We start from the raw sequence: 17,230 nt of genomic DNA on the forward strand, positions 1-17,230 counted from the left end.
TTGAGAAACACTGGTCTACCAGATTTGGGTTGCAGAAATTCAAAAAACCATAAGTGTCCCGATTTTTGCAGCACAAATCTGACAGCCTTACATAGAGTATGTGCAGATCCAATGGGAATGACATTTGAAGAGAAAGACTGGCTTTTTGAACCAGAGTTTTATGAGCATAATGGTTACATTGATCCCCTTTAAGATATGTCTGCTTGAACCATTCAGTTTGGCAGTCAAACATTAATGCTAAAGCATGAGAAGCAGAACCAATGCTTTCCCCAGAACATAGTACCGAGGGAAGCCTTTCCTACAAATGTTTCTCTGAGAACTACATTTCTCATCCTTAGATTAGGCTCGGTGATAATTAATTCCCAAGTGGCTCAAGAGAATGAAATAGCCGAGCAAACATATCACATTAGAAGTGCAGCACCTTTAGGAGCTATGATACCCCAATATAGAGTCCACTGCATATCAAAATAGGGAAAACAATTAAAATGCTCTAAATCTCCCAATAACCACAATGATACCTGTGTTTTCACATGAGAGCTCACAACATTTCAGCCACTATTTTTTAAAATTTCATTTGATGTTTGCAGTACCATGCAAAACTGTGTGATGGTGGCCTCTTCCTGAAAAGGTTGCTGACCTCTGAGCTACGCATAATGCAGTTTGTGTGTGTCTGTGTTTTAGCATGTTATATGAACCTAGCCATTGTTTATGCTTATGATATGTGAACCTAGCCAATTGTAGCTTATAAAACCTTGGTTTAATTTACTGAACCCTTTCACTAAATCCACATATCTGACCCACCCCGCCCCGCCCCGCCCCGCCACCAAATAGCTAGTGCAGACACCTTCTTTTCAAAGTGCAGCCTTAAACATCTCCCTGGTGGATTTAATTTCTGCTCATTTCTCATTAACATCAAATGTTTCAGACTTCCTCTTGGCAATTGGTAGTTTTCAAGTCATTCCATGCAATTATAAAAAGGATTTTATTGAACAATAATGGTATCTACAATTCATGCATCTACATTTTTAAAATATTATCCGCATGCACTTTACATATATAAAAAGGTTTTGATGGTATTTTGAGCTTCTCAGAATCTCCTAAGACCTACTTTCTCCTTGTTCTTGTCTTTCCCTCCATGAATTTTATGAAAATAAAATAATTCAGTGGATGATAGATGAAAGCATCATTGATTCTTATGGTAGTAGTTGGTACTACGACATGCATGAAATTCAACACAGGCAATTCTACAGTCAAGCAAACAAATTACAGCAAATGTAATTAGACTTACAGGAAGCAAGAAGGGAATGCTGTTGTAACAAGGATTTAGAATGTACCTTTTATTGGACTACTGTGCTGAAAATGGGAACTTACAGAGCAGTACAAGGCTAAAATCCTCAGTTCTTCATTATATGCTGGCTGAATATCTTGCTTGAATGAAAGTGAGTCTTACCAGCCATTTTAATGCTTGTGGTTCTCATTGCATTTTATTGCTGGCTGGAAACATGCCTTCAAATAGTAGCATTCTTTATATGCACTCAAGCAGCACATGGAACGAAATATGAAATATGTATGCTGAAAGCACTGAGTAATTATCTGAATTGCAGTATAGCAGAAGAAAGAAACAAAAAACAACCTCTTCTGGTGGATGGAAAAGGTTAATAATATGCAGTGTGTAGGAAGGCTCAGATAGGGCTCAATGCCATAAGAAATTTACATAGTAAAATGTTCTTTTTCCTGAAAATGGAAAGGATTCTCTTACTCCCCACCCCAACAGAACGTGGTATGAATCAAGTTTTTCTATCCATTTGATGCCCCCTTCAAATTGTGAGAAAATGTTAGATTTGAGGGCTCTGTTAATCTCTCAAAGTGCAATGTCCTCCAAATCTGAGGCAAAAATATTACTTAAAATCCTCCTGCTACAAAAGCACTGACTGCAGAACATTAAGAGATTAAATAGGATGCTGACAATAAATCTTGGTTGCTGAGCATTATAGCAAATTAAGAACGGAAAAGATGGAGGGAAAGGTTCTTGCTGAAACTATTGAAGTGTAAAAATATGTTTGGGTCTTTCTGGGGAATTATGAATATTATAAATGGCAAGCATTTGTGAGGGTTTGGAAACATAATGGTGACATTTGATGTCTAGCATCACAATTAGCTGAGTGTGTAATTTTTATGAGTTGGTAAGCTTGTTGGGCTTTTGATTCCTCACTGATAATGTGTATTGTTGTACTGTGTACGTTAAAACTAATGGAAAAGAAAGATGAAAGTATCATAATGATGCTACTTAGTTGGCAACTAACACCTGGGGAGTTATACTCATGTCAACTAACTTGTCACTGTGTTTGTCTCTTGGTTTTGCTTTTTTCTTGTTCTCCACCTCATCTCTCTAATTGTCCCTTGCTGAGTGGCCAACCCTTTAATCTGTTTTCATTTTGTTTGGATTCAGTCTTGTCCACCCCCACTACATACATGCTACTTTTTCATTGCAGTCCTCCTACATGGAAAATTAAATTGCAAAGGTATCCCAGCTGGCATCAAATTTCTAATGCTACACACATGAAACGCTTGCAAAGAAAAACACTTCTCTACCACCCACCAAAGAGAATGGGTACCACCCAACACATGTCATGAAAACTAGGTAAGTGATTGCTGAAAAGAGGGAAGTAGAGAGAAAGTGGGAAAGAGGTAAGCAAAGATTTGGCTGGCATATGTGTTGTTACTGGATTGACTAATATAAACAACATCTCTCGGACCAAGTTACCAATTCTTCCTACATTATACCACTGCAGAAGCTCAGCCAAATGAAGCAGTAATATGAGTGAGGAAGAATGCTTGTTATGCCATAGGATTGCAGGAAAGACTTGGCCTTGTGCTTATGATGGAGGTGGTCTAAGGAAAGAAACAAGAGCAGTGGTTAAATCTCTATGACATTGGCCCACCGCAGGCAAAGTGGGGCATCCGAGGGCACATGATTGCGACGAATCTCATTCCCATCCAGCCTCAAGACTTGTAGCTTGGAAAAATTCATGATGTCTACAAAGCTGCAAAAACTGTTGATGGTGAATTCTGGGAACAAAAATAAAGAATTATGTGTCATTTACACTTTTCTTTTATGCAGCCAAAGAACTATGTATCACATTCTTATCAACAGAGACAAATCACATTAGCTCGGATCCCTCATGCAACTTCAGGAATTAGCTAATTCAAAGGGAGCTTCAGTTACTCTAAAGATATAAATCAGGGTTCCCCACCTGATGCCTTCCAGATCTGTTGGATCAAGCCCCAAAATTCCCTGAGTCAGTATGGATTTTGGACATTCTGCTTGGGTTTTCTAGAATTTGAGGTCCTGTAGGTCTGCAAGGCAACAATGGTATTGTGGACTCTGTTGTAAGGTAAGGTTAGCAGTTTCACCATGTATTGTGTAGATTGAAGCAGCAACAGATATAAAATGAGCCATGGTTGTCCTTTGACTATTGCTACCAGATCTGGGTTGCACCCAGCTGGATGACCATCAAATGGCAGAAAAAAGGTGCCTGTCTATTTTTCAGCATTTTCAACCCAAATATGGTAGCCCCATCTTTTACATAATAATAACAACAGTTAAATTTTTGACCCAGATTTTATTGGTCTTAGCAGCTGATCTCTAGCTATAAAGTTGGAAGCTGCTAGGGTTTAACATTTTTAACATTTGCATAGATATTATAGAAAAATTATTTGAATTGTATAATACTCCATTATAAATCTGAAAAATCTGAGACTAGGATCATTTTCTGCTACAGACTATTTTCATTATGAAAGCCACACCCTGCCATCTGAGAAAAGAAAATCCTTCCCCACCTGTGCCGTTTTCCTTTAATGATACCAATGTACCTTTTCAAAGCAATTCCTATTCATAGGTGACTAAAGCAGCACATAAATAATGAAATGTGTCTGTAAAAATATGAACATCACAGTTAAATTTAATAGGAGGCTTTTACCATGAATCATAGAATCACAAGAGTTAAAAGGGGCCATTTAGGCCATCAAATCCAATTTCATATTATGCAAAAGTAAAAATCTCCTTTAAATCAAACTGACTCCCAGTGACTACCTGGACCCAACCATGTTTCCTTGGCCACAATATAGAAGTGGTCTGCCATTACCCTGGTCTGGGATGTTGTCCCACTGGCAAATTATCCTTACTGTTAGGATACTTTTCCCCCTAACACTCAATTACCATCTGCCTTCCTTTAACTTCAATCCATTACTCCATTACTCATTTGCCCTCTGAGATGATGGTAAATAGCAACTTTCAGAGTTCTATTACATCTTCTATCTGTTTTCTAAGATAAAACATTCCCAGTTCTTCCTATCTCTTCAGAAGAATTATTTTCTAGTCCTCTGATCATCCTCACTGTCCTTCTCTGAACCTGCTTCATTTGTCTGAATTCTTCTTGATTTGGTCCTCAGAAGTTCACAATACTCAGGGTCTGATAGTGCAAAACAAAGAAAGGAACAATTCCTTTCATTGATGCAAACCAAAATTGCATTTGCCTTTTTTGCAATCACTTCACCCTGCTGATTCATTCCATTTGTATAGAGCAGTGTTTTTCAATCTTAGCAACTTTAAGATGTGTAGACTTCAACTCCCAGAATACCACAGGCTGGCTCGGGAATTCTGGGAGTAGAAGTCCACCCATCTTACAGTTGCCAAGGCTGAGAAACACTGGTATAGAGCTATTATTCCAAGATCTTTTTTATCACTTGTCAAACTAAGTAATAGGCTGTGAAGTTCTAGGAAGCACTCAAAAAAGCCAACAAAAATAATCAGGAAAACAATCTTAAAATTACAAGAAATCCACTTAAAACCAAAGTTAAAAGATACTATCTATTTTTAAATATATATTTATTTATTTATATTTAAAATTTGTCACTGCCCATCTCACAACAGAACGACTCTGGGCAGCTTACAGTAAAAAAAGAATAAATATTAATTAAAAGAAATAAATATTAATTAATTAATTAAAATACACTACTGCAACAAACTTCCTATATAACACTTCCAAGAGGCCAATATTAATTAGGTGTTAATAAACTCGGGGAGTGTCTTCAAGGTGCCATGCAAGTTGGCAAACCCAATTCCTTCTGGAAAATTGGGAGGCTACAGGCCTAGAGGTGAGTATTCCGTAGGGTGGGAGCCATCTACCTATTATCCCAAAGGATCAGAACCAATTTAAAACCCTATGTAAATAAACCAAGGGTAGAAAAACAGGAAAACGGCAAGCTTTCTTTTAAGACCTGAACATTGAAATAGGTAGCACTTAGGCTTTGAAGCGGTCACTGAAAAGGCCAGTTTCTGGGAAACTCCTTGTTCTTTCAGGCCAAGGGATATATGTGGGAGCAGCCAGTCTTTTAGAGTACTTTCATGAAAAAAACTCAAACAAAATTTTAAATTGCTAACTGATTATTTTCCTATTTACTTTCTCTTCTGTTTTCTTTTCGATTGGATTTTAGTTTTGAAATTCCTTGGGACGGGAACCTCTTTATTGTTTTAATCTATCAAGAACCTATGCTTTGTTGTTGTTTAGTCGTTAAGTCGTGTCCGACTCTTTGTGACCCCATGAACCATATTGCGCCAGGCCTTCCTGTCCTTCACTGCCTCCCTGAGTTTGCTCAGTTTCATGCTCATTGCTTCAGTGATGCTATCTAACCATCTCATCCTCTGCCGTCCTCTTCTCCTTTTGCCTTCAATCTTTCCCAGCATCAGGGTCTTCTCCAAAGAGATCTCTCTTCGCATTAGGTGACCAAAATATCTGAGCTTGAGCTTCATTATCGATCCTTCCAATGAGCAATCAGGGTTGATTTCCTTTAAGATTGACTGGTTTGACCTCCTAGCAGTCCAGGGGACTCTCAAGAGTCTTCTCCAGCACCACAGTTCAAAGGCATCAATTCTTCGGCGCTCGGCCTTTTTATGGTCCAGCTCTCACAGCCATACATTACTACTGGAAAAACCATAGCTTTGACTATGCGGATCTTTGTTGGCAAGGTGACGTCTCTGCTTTTTAATATGCTATCTAGGCTTGCCATAGCTTTCCTCCCAAGGAGCAAGCGTCTTTTAATTTCATGGCTGCAGTCTCCGTCTGCGGTGATCTTGGAGCCCAAATAAATGAAGTCTGTTACTGCTTCCATTTCTACCCCTTCTATTTGCCAGGAATTGATGGGTCCAGATGCCATGATCTTAGTTTTTTAATGTTGAGTTTCAAGCCAGCTTTTGCACTCTCCTCTTTCACCCTCATCAAGAGGCTCTTTAGTTCTTCTTCACTTTCTGCCATTAGGGTGGTATCGTCCGCATATCTGAGGTTGTTGATGATTCTCCCTGCAATCTTAATTCCGGCTTGTGATTCTTCCAGCCTGGCATTTCTCATGATGTACTCTGCATATAGGTTAAATAAGCAGGGTGACAGTATACAGCCTTGTCGTACACCTTTCCCTATTTTGAACCAATCGGTTGTTCCATGACCGGTTCTGACTGTTGCTTCTTGGCCCGCATACAGATTTCTCAGGAGACAGGTAAGGTGGTCTGGTACTCCCATCTCTTTAAGAATTTGCCACAGTTTGTTGTGATCCACACAATCAAAGGCTTTTGCATAGTCAATGAAGCAGAAGTAGATATTTTTCTGGAACTCTCGTGCTTTCTCCATGATCCAGCGAATGTTGGCGATTTGATCTCTAGTTCCTCTGCCTCTTCGAAACCCAGCTTGTACATCCGGTAGTTCTCGGTTCATGTATTGCTGAAGCCTAGCTTGTAGGATTTTGAGCATAACCTTGCTAGCATGTGAAATGAGTGCAATTGTACGATAGTTTGAGCATTCTTTGGCGTTGCCCTTCTTTGGAATTGGAACATAAACTGACCTTTTCCAATCCCGTGGCCACTGTTGCGTTTTCCAAACTTGCTGGCATATTGAGTGCAGCACTTTAACACCATCATCTTTTAGTATTTTAAATAACTCAGCTGGAATACTGTCATCTCCACTAGCTTTGTTGTTAGCAATGCTTCCTAAGGCCCACTTGACTTCACTCTCTAGGATGTCTGGCTCAAGGTCAGTGATCACATCAGCGTGGACATCAGGGACATTAAGATCTTTCTTGTATAGTTCTTCTGTGTATTCTTGCCACCTCTTCTTAATCTCTTCTGCTTCTGTTAGGTCCCTGCCTTTTTTGTCCTTTATCATGCCCATCTTTGCACTAAACGTTCCTTTCATATCTCCAATTTTCTTGTAGAGATCTCTAGTCTTCCCCATTCTATTGTTTTCCTCGATTTCTTTGCATTGTTCATTTAAGAAGGCCTTCTTATCTCTCCTTGCTATTCTCTGGAAATCTGCATTCAATTGCTTATATCTTTCCCTTTCACCCTTGCTTTTCGCATTCCTTCTTTCCACAGCTATTTGTAAAGCCTCATCAGACAGCCATTTTGCTTTCTTGCATTTCTTTTACTTTGGGATGGTTTTAGTTGCTGCCTCCTGTACAATGTTACGGACCTCCGTCCATAGTTCTTCAGGCACTCTGTCTACCAAATCTAATCCTCTAAATCTATTCATCACCTTCACTGTGTACTCACAAGGAATATGATCTAAGTCATACCTGAGTGGTCTAGTGGTTTTCCCTACGTTCTTCAATTTAAGCCTAAATTTTGCAGTAAGAAGCTCATGATCTGAGCCACAGTCAGCTCCTGGTCTTGTTTTTGCTGTCTGTATAGAGCTTCTCCATCTTTGGCTGCAAAGTATATAATCAATCTGGTTTCGGTACTGACCATCTGGTGATGTCCATGTGTAGAGTCGTCTCTTGTGTTGTTGGAAAAGAGTGTTTGCTATGACTAGCTTGTTCTCTTGACAGAACTCTATTAGCCTTTGCCCTGCTTCATTTTGTACTCCAAGGCCAAACTTGCCTGTTATTCCGATTACTCCTTGACTTCCTACTTTAGCATTCCAGTCCCCTATGATGAAAAGAACATCTTTTTTTGGTGCTAGTTCTAGAAGGTGTTGTAGGTCTTCATAGAAGCAGTCAACTTCAGCTTCTTCAGCATCAGTGGTTGGGGCATAGACTTGGATGACTGTGATATTGAATGGTTTGCCTTGGATACGCACTGAGATCATTCTGTCGTTTTTGAGGTTGTACCCCATTACTGCCTTTCCCACTCTCTTATTGACTATGAGTGCAACTCCATTTCTTCTAAGGGTTTCTTGCCCACAGTAGTAGATATAATGGTCACCTGAATTAAATTCACCCATTCCCGTCCATTTCAGTTCGCTGATTCCCAAGATGTCGATGTTCAATCTTGTCATCTCATGTTTGACCACATCCAGCTTGCCTTGGTTCATAGATCTTACATTCCAGGTACCTATACAATATTGTTCTTTACAGCATCGGACCTTCTTTTCGCTTCCAGATACATCCACAGCTGAATGTCCTTTCGGCTTTGGCCCAGCCGCTTCACTCTTTCTGGAGCTACTTGGAATTGCCCTCCGCTCTTCCCCAGTAGCATATTGGACACCTTCTGACCTGAGGGGCTCATCTTCCGGCGTCATATCTTTTAGCCTTTTAACATTGTCCATGGGGTTTTCTTGGCAAGGATACTGGAGTGGGTTGCCATTTCCTTCTCCAGTGGACCACATTTTGTCAGAACTCTCTGTCATGACCTGTCCGTCTTGGGTGGCCCTGCACGGTATAGCTCATGGCTTCACTGAGTTACGCAAGCCCCTTCGCCACGACAAGGCAGTGATCCATGAAGGGGAGAACCTATGCTACGCTGTGAATATTGATGGCTATTGCATAAAAACTTCATAGGAGCTAAAAGTAATTGGGAGATATACGTGCTGTGTTGTCAAAAGATCACAGAGGCCTTGAAGAATAAAAATAAGCCAGAAGCTCTGTATCTAACAATTATTCTAGTCTTCTCTGCTGTTCTTAAGTAATTGTTCTTACAATGAGATTCTGAAGGCTTCCAAGGCAGATGGCTAGAGAGATATATGCTGGAGGAAATGAGTTGTATTGCTTCTTTTAAGCAGCCAGAGGGCATCCAAGGCCTAACCCTTATTTATTTGTAACAGCTTCTACTTTTTGAGTGTGTGTGCGCCTTTAAGTCAGCCTTGATTCCTGGTGACTGCCTGGACAAGTCCCTGCAGTTTTCTTGGCAAGATTTCAGAAGTGGTTTTCCATTGCTTCCTTCCTAGGGCTGAAAGAGAGAGAGAGAGAGAGAGAGTGGTCCAAGGTCACCCAGCTGGCTTCATGCCTAAGATGGGACTAGAACTCACCATCTCCCAATTTCCAGCCAGGTGCCTTAATTACTGCACCAAACTGGCTCTCTACTGTACTACAAACTGGAAAGGGTAACATATCCCACAAAGCAATAGAAGTTGGGAGAGGTTTAACTTGCAACCAGTTAATCTTTTGCATACTTCTTAGAACATGAGAAGACAGCTGAATGGAAGAATAATGCATCACATCATTGTTGGTATATAACTATTTTACGGGGGGAAATTGAAAGAATCAAGTGGTACCTGAAGAAGGAGAGGAAAGTATCAAGCATTATACTTTCTAAATGGAAGTTTTCAGGAGTGAATAACTTGATATCATGGGCACATTCAAGCATAGCAATCTATCCTTCTTGGGTTAAAGATAAACTCTCTTTGGATAACATGGCAACAGAGAAACCTCCATGTGTTTATGCAGTCTATTGAAAAAACACTGATCCTATTGCTTTATGCAACATCTTCTAGCAGTCAATCAGTCTGTAGCTTAATTCTACCACACTTTTTCTACATTCAAATTTGACTTAGGGAAAAAAGTTATTTATTTGTTGTTGTTGTTGTTGATGGGGAAGGTTGAAATGTGCTTTCCAGATCTTTGTTCTTTAACTTTCCACAAATAATCAAACCAGACTTGGCCTCATGAGGGTTTTAGTGAAGATAAACAAGGCTATTTGGAACCAATGCCATTGCCTGGAAACTTCACTTGCCCTTAGGTAGTCAAACCGCATGGGCTACATGATGGCTTAATGGTTTCTAAATGAAAGACCATTAGCAGAGTGTCAAAGCAGCAACCAGTTAGAACTATGAACTTATTTAAAAAGGTATTCAAAAAGGAAAAGTAAGGAGAAGCAAGCAATCATCAGGAGTGGAAGCAATATGGGGTCTAAGAGAATCTACAATTTGCTGTATAACAGCACACTGAAGTAGTGCAATTTTTTTTCTTGCTTCCATAATAAACTGTAAAATGGGGTGTAGAAAATGTCAGCAAAACAAGTCCTCAATTCCATTTTATCAAATTGTTATCATTTTGGAACTCATCAGTGTACATGCAGAATTCTGCATGTTGCTGCAGGGCCAAGGAGAATAGCAACTCATGCCGTCTGTTAAGCCTCTACTTCCCGCATGATATACAGGAGTTGGGAAAAAGCCTGAGATAGGAAGCAGGCATGCCTTTTTAAGAAAGCTGAGAGTTTTGGAGCCCGGCTTGCTACACACTGCTGCATTTTTGCAGTACTGCAGGCTTTGGGCCAAACAGTTCTGGCTGATTTTTAGAAAGAAATTGCCTGCAAAGTCTGTTTGCCTGAATCCAAAGTAGTACCCTATCTACAGCATGAACACTGATTTCAAAATGCCTTCATCCTTCTGAAGTAACTGTTTTTTGTCTCTAGCCTCCAAATTTTCAATTCAGTCTTTTAGCTGTGATTACTGTTTGAACTCTGCAGATGAGCTGAAATGAAAAGAAAATGAGTGAGAGAAACATGACTATTTTTCATCTGAGAGGTGCCTAAAGAAGAACATTCTGTGTAAGAGATAAAGGTCAGCTTTATCTTAAAAGCCTAGCAGCTATCAGGTCTGTATGTAACACTAATTCTGCTCCTGTATCTTCTTGCTCTGCTGCTTTTCTCCTTTACTTTGGGGGAGAAAAAAAGCAAAGGTCTTATGAAAAAAATGTTAAAATACTTTAAAGGTCAGCTGCAGAACTTCTTGAAAAATAAGGGAACCCATAAAGAGGAATCTGGAGAAATGGTTTGTCTATCACAGAGTCAGATAGAGATTTGAAGAAAAGTTTGAGACTGGCAAAGCTGTGTTGCCTCCTTCCAAGATCTGATGATCCATCTTTAGACCTCTAGATCTCTGGCAGGCAAGTTTATGATAAATACAACAGGTGCACTGATTCAGAAGATTTTAAAGATTAATATACACCTGAGACCAGAGGTTTTTCTTTTGGGATTGATGGACAAACAGTTGGGAAAAGTCATGAAACTCTGTTTTTGTACATGGTAACTGCAGCAAGATTATTGTATGCACAAAGCTGGAAAGATTCTGCAATACCTACAATGGAGGAATGGTTGGTGAAGATGATGGAACTTGCTGAGATGGCTAAATTGACTTCTTTGATCAGAGAACAGACAATATCTACATTTACTGCTGACTGGAAACCCCTTATGGATTTTTGAGTGAAACAAAAAAATGAACTTATGATTTAGGGTTTTGATGATTAGACAGGATAGATTATAGAAAGAAGAGAGTTATGTTGTAACCATAGAGTAAGAGGTAAATTTATAATTGTACTTATAACTGTTGTAAAGAAGATCGGAAGCTACTTTTTTGTATCTTTTTTCTTTCTTTCCTATTTTTCTTTTACTTTTTTTCCCTTTCTTGCACTTTTAGCTTTCTCTGATTTCTATTTTTCTTACTTTATATTAGTTTGTATTAGATTTTATCTTCCTTTTAAAAATCTTTAATAAATATATACATATAAAAGATAAACACAACAACTGAGAACCAAGAGAAACTAGGAGGACATAGTTAGTTTGTTTGAAATCTGGATTCAGTATAGACCTGGGAATAACTGCCAAAGTAATTCTGAGTATTTTATTTTAGAATTGGTGCCACTCTGGAAATGAAAGCTTAGCAAGAGGTTAGCATCAGAATGCCTACTCAGCTCCCAAGCCTTCCCAAATAAGACAAAAAAAGAGAATATAGTGAGAGATCTCAGTGAATTCTAATGATACATCTGAGATCTTGTGGGAGATTTTGTCAACATCTTGTGCTATATTTCACATCTTTGGCAGGGACTGGCGCAGACCTCTGGCGTAAAACGTTCTGCATGCTCAATTTATCTACAAAGGATCTCACTAACTATGGATAGAAGTTCTGACTGGTTAGAAGTTATAGTCCTTAGAGGAAGAACCTGAATTATGCTGTCAGCTTATGATTTGGCTAATGACTATCTCATTGGATTTTTTTTTAGGAGGTTTTCTAAAACAACCAGCAAAAATTGCAGTGTGGGCTATGATTTTTGCTAGGATATCTGTAATTGTAAAATATGATTGCATGTTATGAGAATTTCCTTATATTGGCTTCAGGCTGTTGTACTCCCTGGGGGACAGAAATGCTTCTGAGTACAGTTTGTTACAAACTGCATTTTCTATTTCAACTGATTTGTACAATCCATGATTAGTTTGAAGTTCTATCGACTAATTACACTGAACTAAGCCACATTCTCTTTTGTTTAGATAAAATGGACTTGACAAACTCAAGTTTCAGATTTTCTCACCTTGTGACTTATTTAGGCTTATCCTCCTAACAATATACCAGGAGTGGGTAATGATGTGGTAGGTAGGTGATTGGGCTGCATTCCAGTGGGCAGAGCCAGGATTAGACCTAAAACCCTGTATGTAAAACATATAATCTTGTGCACTCAGATCCCACATTCACAGGTAAACACATTTGTACATCCATTCTCACAGTGACATAAGCCTACCCACACCCTTGTTTCCTCTCCCTTGATTTCTCTCCTCTCTTTCTCCTATAGGCATTCAAACATATACACATGCATATTGATTAGGGAGGGTATCCCAGTGGGGAAGACTTTAACCTCACACACACACCCTCCAGCAATCCCATGCAAAGTACTGTAGCTACTTTGCAGTGGGAGTGGGAGTAGCTATTTTGGTTGTACTGGAATCACTGGGACAGCACTGTAATTAGCAACAGGGGAACAACCGTGGCTCCCTGTGTCCAGCTGATCTGGGCAGTGGGAAAAGGGGGCTGAACTCCCAGGGGTCAGAGCTCAAGTAAATGAAGCAGTACCTGATATGCCTTTATAAGGCAAAATAGTAAATAACCTTATGTTAGCCTCAGCTAGAAATAAAGGAATAATTAAAACAAGCCAGACAGCTGTCTCTTCTTCAAGAACTGCAAGAAACCCAAAGCCAATGGTGGACTTGACTCTAAACTTGGAATGCAACTTAACCAAGTATTTTCTCCACCTCAGAATGACTGTTTTTTACCTGTTCTAGGTGTCTCATTTGTATAGAGCCAAAAATTCTACAAGAATCCTCTTTGATGAAGCCTATAAAACATTATTCCAATCAGAATTTCAAAGCAGTTAAAATATTAAAAGGTAGCTAACAGAGCTCTATACATGTTTATTTAAAGCTCCATTTGAATTTAGTAAGGATTACTCCTAGGCAAGTAGGTATAAAATCAGTGCTTAAAGCAGCAATCTTATACATTCTTAATTTGGTGTAAGATTCATTTGCATTCCTGGAGGTTCCTGTTAAACCAACATGTAAGAACACACAACCCCTCAAAAATGATGTCAGAAAGATAACTGATATGTTATTAACATGATCTCTCCAATGTTTGCCACTACCAATCAGTGAAAAAATTAATGGACTTTACATGGCACATTAATCGTTCTAAGATTAGGGAATAGCTGTCATTCTTGAATTACTTAATTCATCCATCAAAGGAGAATACAATCCTTTTAGCCACTAAGTGTGTTTCTTGTTTTGTTTTTACTTCTTTACCTACACTAATTTCTTCTTGAAATATGAGTATGTCACTGGTATCCATGATGACTGGAATTATGTCATATAATACTAAATGCTAAAAAGTCAAACTATATTTCCCCCTAAGGCCAACTGCCATTGGCCATCAACTGTTTCTTTGATCCTAGAAAATGTATCTAGATAGGAAATATTGAGATAAGATTAAACCACAAATGAGGGTGGACATAGCAAAGAGCCCTTGGATTCCTTAGCTTCTACACACTAACATAGCCTTCTCTAATGTACTATAGTGCTTTTCAAATGGCTGAAGAAAATGAGCATTACTTTCCAACACATTACAGTAGTATCAGGAATGAGAAAGTCTGCTTTAGTTTCAACCTCTGCTCCCCCATCCCTGCCCATGTCTTTCCAGCTGTGCTTTCCTGGTAACAGCTATTAAAGGAATAACCTCTTCCTGTGTCAGTGGTATTGGCTGATGGAAATCAACTTGTCTTCTCCACAGCAAGTCTACTTTTCCCTCATTCCTCCCTTCCCTCTTGTCCATCCTCCTCCTCATGATGGAGCTGTTTAAATATAGCGGTCTTTGGGAAAAATAGAATATTCCCTGAACTCAAAGACCAAGAGAGGAACTGAACTGATTCTTCCTGGTTTCAATTTCCTCACTCTCATTTTGTGCTTTGACCAAAACAGGAGCTACTCAAAGAGATACCCTTTCCCACATCCTGAGAGAGGGAGAGAGGGAGAGAGAGAGAGAGAGAAGCTTAATCTTATGAATCTATTTTAAAACACTCCCCAAACTGATCCAGGCTGTTTTAACTATTTTCTGACTGAGGTTGAGAGACCTGCTTCTTATTTCCTCTTATCACATGGGAAAGAAAAACTTCCAGTAGAGGAGTAAAGGGGAGAAGCAAGTCAAATGACTGTCAATTTTCAAGAGTTTCCAGCAGCTTTGCTGGATGCCTCCCTTGTGTTCACAACCAACAGCCGTGGCCTTTCTTCTCTCTCTCTCTCTGCTCTTCAGGCTGCTTTATGAGAGTGTTGTGAGTTCTCAGGAACAAAGCATCTGGCTGCAGGCACCACATTCTCCCAGCTGGAAGTTTAGGAGTAAGCTTCCTTTTCTATTCACTGCCTTGACAAGGAACAACTGAGATATATTTGAATTGTTCACATAGCAAGCCTTATCTCATGTCAAAATTAGACACTGTCTCTGTCTAGTAACGTCCAGTCTCTTTTCCATTTGTAAATCCCCCATTTTCCTAGTACTTCTTTCATCTTTGACCTTATCAAGGAAAAGCCATTAAGGAGACAGAGACGGGATAACTGTACAATGATTTCTAACATTGCATTCAAGGAAGCAGCTGATATCCTTTTACTTGAAATGTTCTCATTTCAAAACGGCTTATCCACCCAGCCATATTCTTCTTCAGTGCCACCCCATAATAGCTCACTGTTCAGAACATGAAAGCTTACCATTTATTTTGTTCCCTTGTAGATAAAGATTTTCAAGGCTTGTACTGACTCGTGGGATCTTCTGAAGCCGGTTATAAGAGAGGTCCAGTTCCAGGAGGCTGCTAGTATTGAAAGCATTTGGGGAGAGACCTTCGTTTGTCAGGATGTTATGAGACATCCGTACATAGAGCAATTTAGGGGAGACCTTGAAGTAATCTTCAGGGACTATATTTATGTGATTATGCTCCAAATACAGTTGCTCTAAGGAGCTTGGAAGCCCATCCGGGACTCTTCTGAGTTGGTTGTAGCTCAGATCTGCAAGGATCAGAGAGTTTAACCCTTTGAGGTTTGATCCTATTTCTTGGATCTGGTTGTGGCTGAGATACAAGGCAGTGAGGTTCTCTAAGCCTTCAAGGGCATTGGATGGGATTTTGGAGATCTGATTGTAAGCCAGATGAAGCTCTCGCAGTGACTGGGGCAAAGGGTAAGGCATTTTGGTCAGGTTGTTATGGTCAAGGTACAGCCTTTCTAGGTTCTTGAGTTTGGCAAAGACCCTCTTGCCCATTTTCTCACTGGTTATTTGATTGCCATGCAGTGCCAACCACTCCAGGCTGGTTGCATTGTCAAAGGCTCCCTCTTGGATCGCCACAATTTGGTTGTTCTGAAAGTAGGCGTATTTCATCCGAGCAGGCACAAATGGAAGATACTTAAGATTGCGAGCATCACAATACAAGGCAGAAGAGAAATGAGGGGGGCATTCACATTCTTGGGGGCACTCCCTAGAAACAGGAGGTTCAGGGACAGGCTCTCCAACAGAGGATCCAGCTGGCACAAAAGAGTAAGAAGAATATGGGGGAATCTCATCTTCATAATATGGTGAATAGCTGTAGGATGAAGACTGGCTGCGTAAATATTGCTGTAACCAGAACATGTCCTCATAGTGATCATCATACTGGCTCAAGGATATTCCACAGAAGCCAGCTACGATCAAAACAGAAGCCCAGTGCATTGTGCCACAAACTTTGGACCGACCTGTAAAGGGTGCAATAAGAAAAAGAGAGAAAAAACAACCATCAGAAATGTTAACTCAGGAAAACAAAGCAGCAGTTGCTAATGTGTATAAAAGTGGCTGAGATCATGCATGAATTAAACTTACATACTTTCCATAGATATTAGTATGAGTCATGTTTATGGAATCAATAAAATGTATTATTAGATTTTTAATGTCAGGCATAGGGGCTTTATTCATTTTACAAGGCTTATAAGCTGTTCCAATCAAAGTCAACTTTGAGCAGTACACAATTCCCATCTTTGTCAATTCAGATTAAAATTGAACAATCAACACAATTTAAACAGTAACAATCCAATCAATCCATGGGAAATAGGTAAAAAATTGGGAATACCATAATCAATTTGTATGTTAAGACTACATTTTAAAATATGATCCTTCCCAGAAGAGTAGACTGAAATTTTTTTCTTAGTATCTTGGTTTTATACAAACACACAGACTCTCTCTCTCTCACACACATATATATACATTGGATATGATAGAAATAGAGTTGTGTGTTGTGGTTTAGCCAATTCTTAGAGAAAAAAACTTTTGAATTTTCCTGCATATTGCCTAACTTCTTTACTGCCTTTTTTCCCATGTAAATATATGTGATTTTTATCTGCATAGAATGCAGTAAACCATCAGAACAGCCTGTTGAGATACTGACCTCACCAGCCTTCTGTAATAGGGAGTAGGCTATCCTGAATAGAACCACTGAATAAAACTCTGTGGATGTGGTAAGCGCAGAGAACTAAGCTTTATCACTCATTTCTTCACAGCAGAGGAGGTTATTCCTGAAAGAAGTGGGACTTTCCCTTTCTTTTACCACTGTTGCATTGCATATCACTCATATAATTTCTTGGAGTTCCTTGGAAATCAAGGTGCTCCTTGGATCTGCAACTGATGGAAAACCCCTCAGG

At 39.4% G+C, this 17,230-nt stretch overlaps 1 protein-coding gene across 1 annotated transcript in view; it reads right to left on the bottom strand.

Moving 5' to 3' along the window:
* Positions 1-963: 963 nt before the first annotated feature.
* FMOD (fibromodulin) overlaps positions 964-17,230 on the bottom strand; it is a 28,090-nt gene continuing 11,823 nt past the window's right edge. Inside the window, exons 2-3 of the mRNA XM_088154068.1 lie at positions 15,281-16,291; positions 964-3,069 (exon numbers count right to left, since the gene is read on the bottom strand). Of these exons, the coding sequence (XP_088010194.1) occupies positions 2,918-3,069; positions 15,281-16,268 (1,140 nt within the window). The 5' untranslated portion in view covers positions 16,269-16,291 and the 3' untranslated portion in view covers positions 964-2,917. The remainder of the gene's footprint in view (positions 3,070-15,280; positions 16,292-17,230) is intronic.

This window comes from Python bivittatus, unplaced genomic scaffold, assembly GCF_059951505.1.
Source record: "Python bivittatus isolate LINGU-HERP-01145 unplaced genomic scaffold, Pbiv_v1 ctg000700_np1212, whole genome shotgun sequence".
Lineage (NCBI taxonomy): Eukaryota > Metazoa > Chordata > Lepidosauria > Squamata > Pythonidae > Python > Python bivittatus.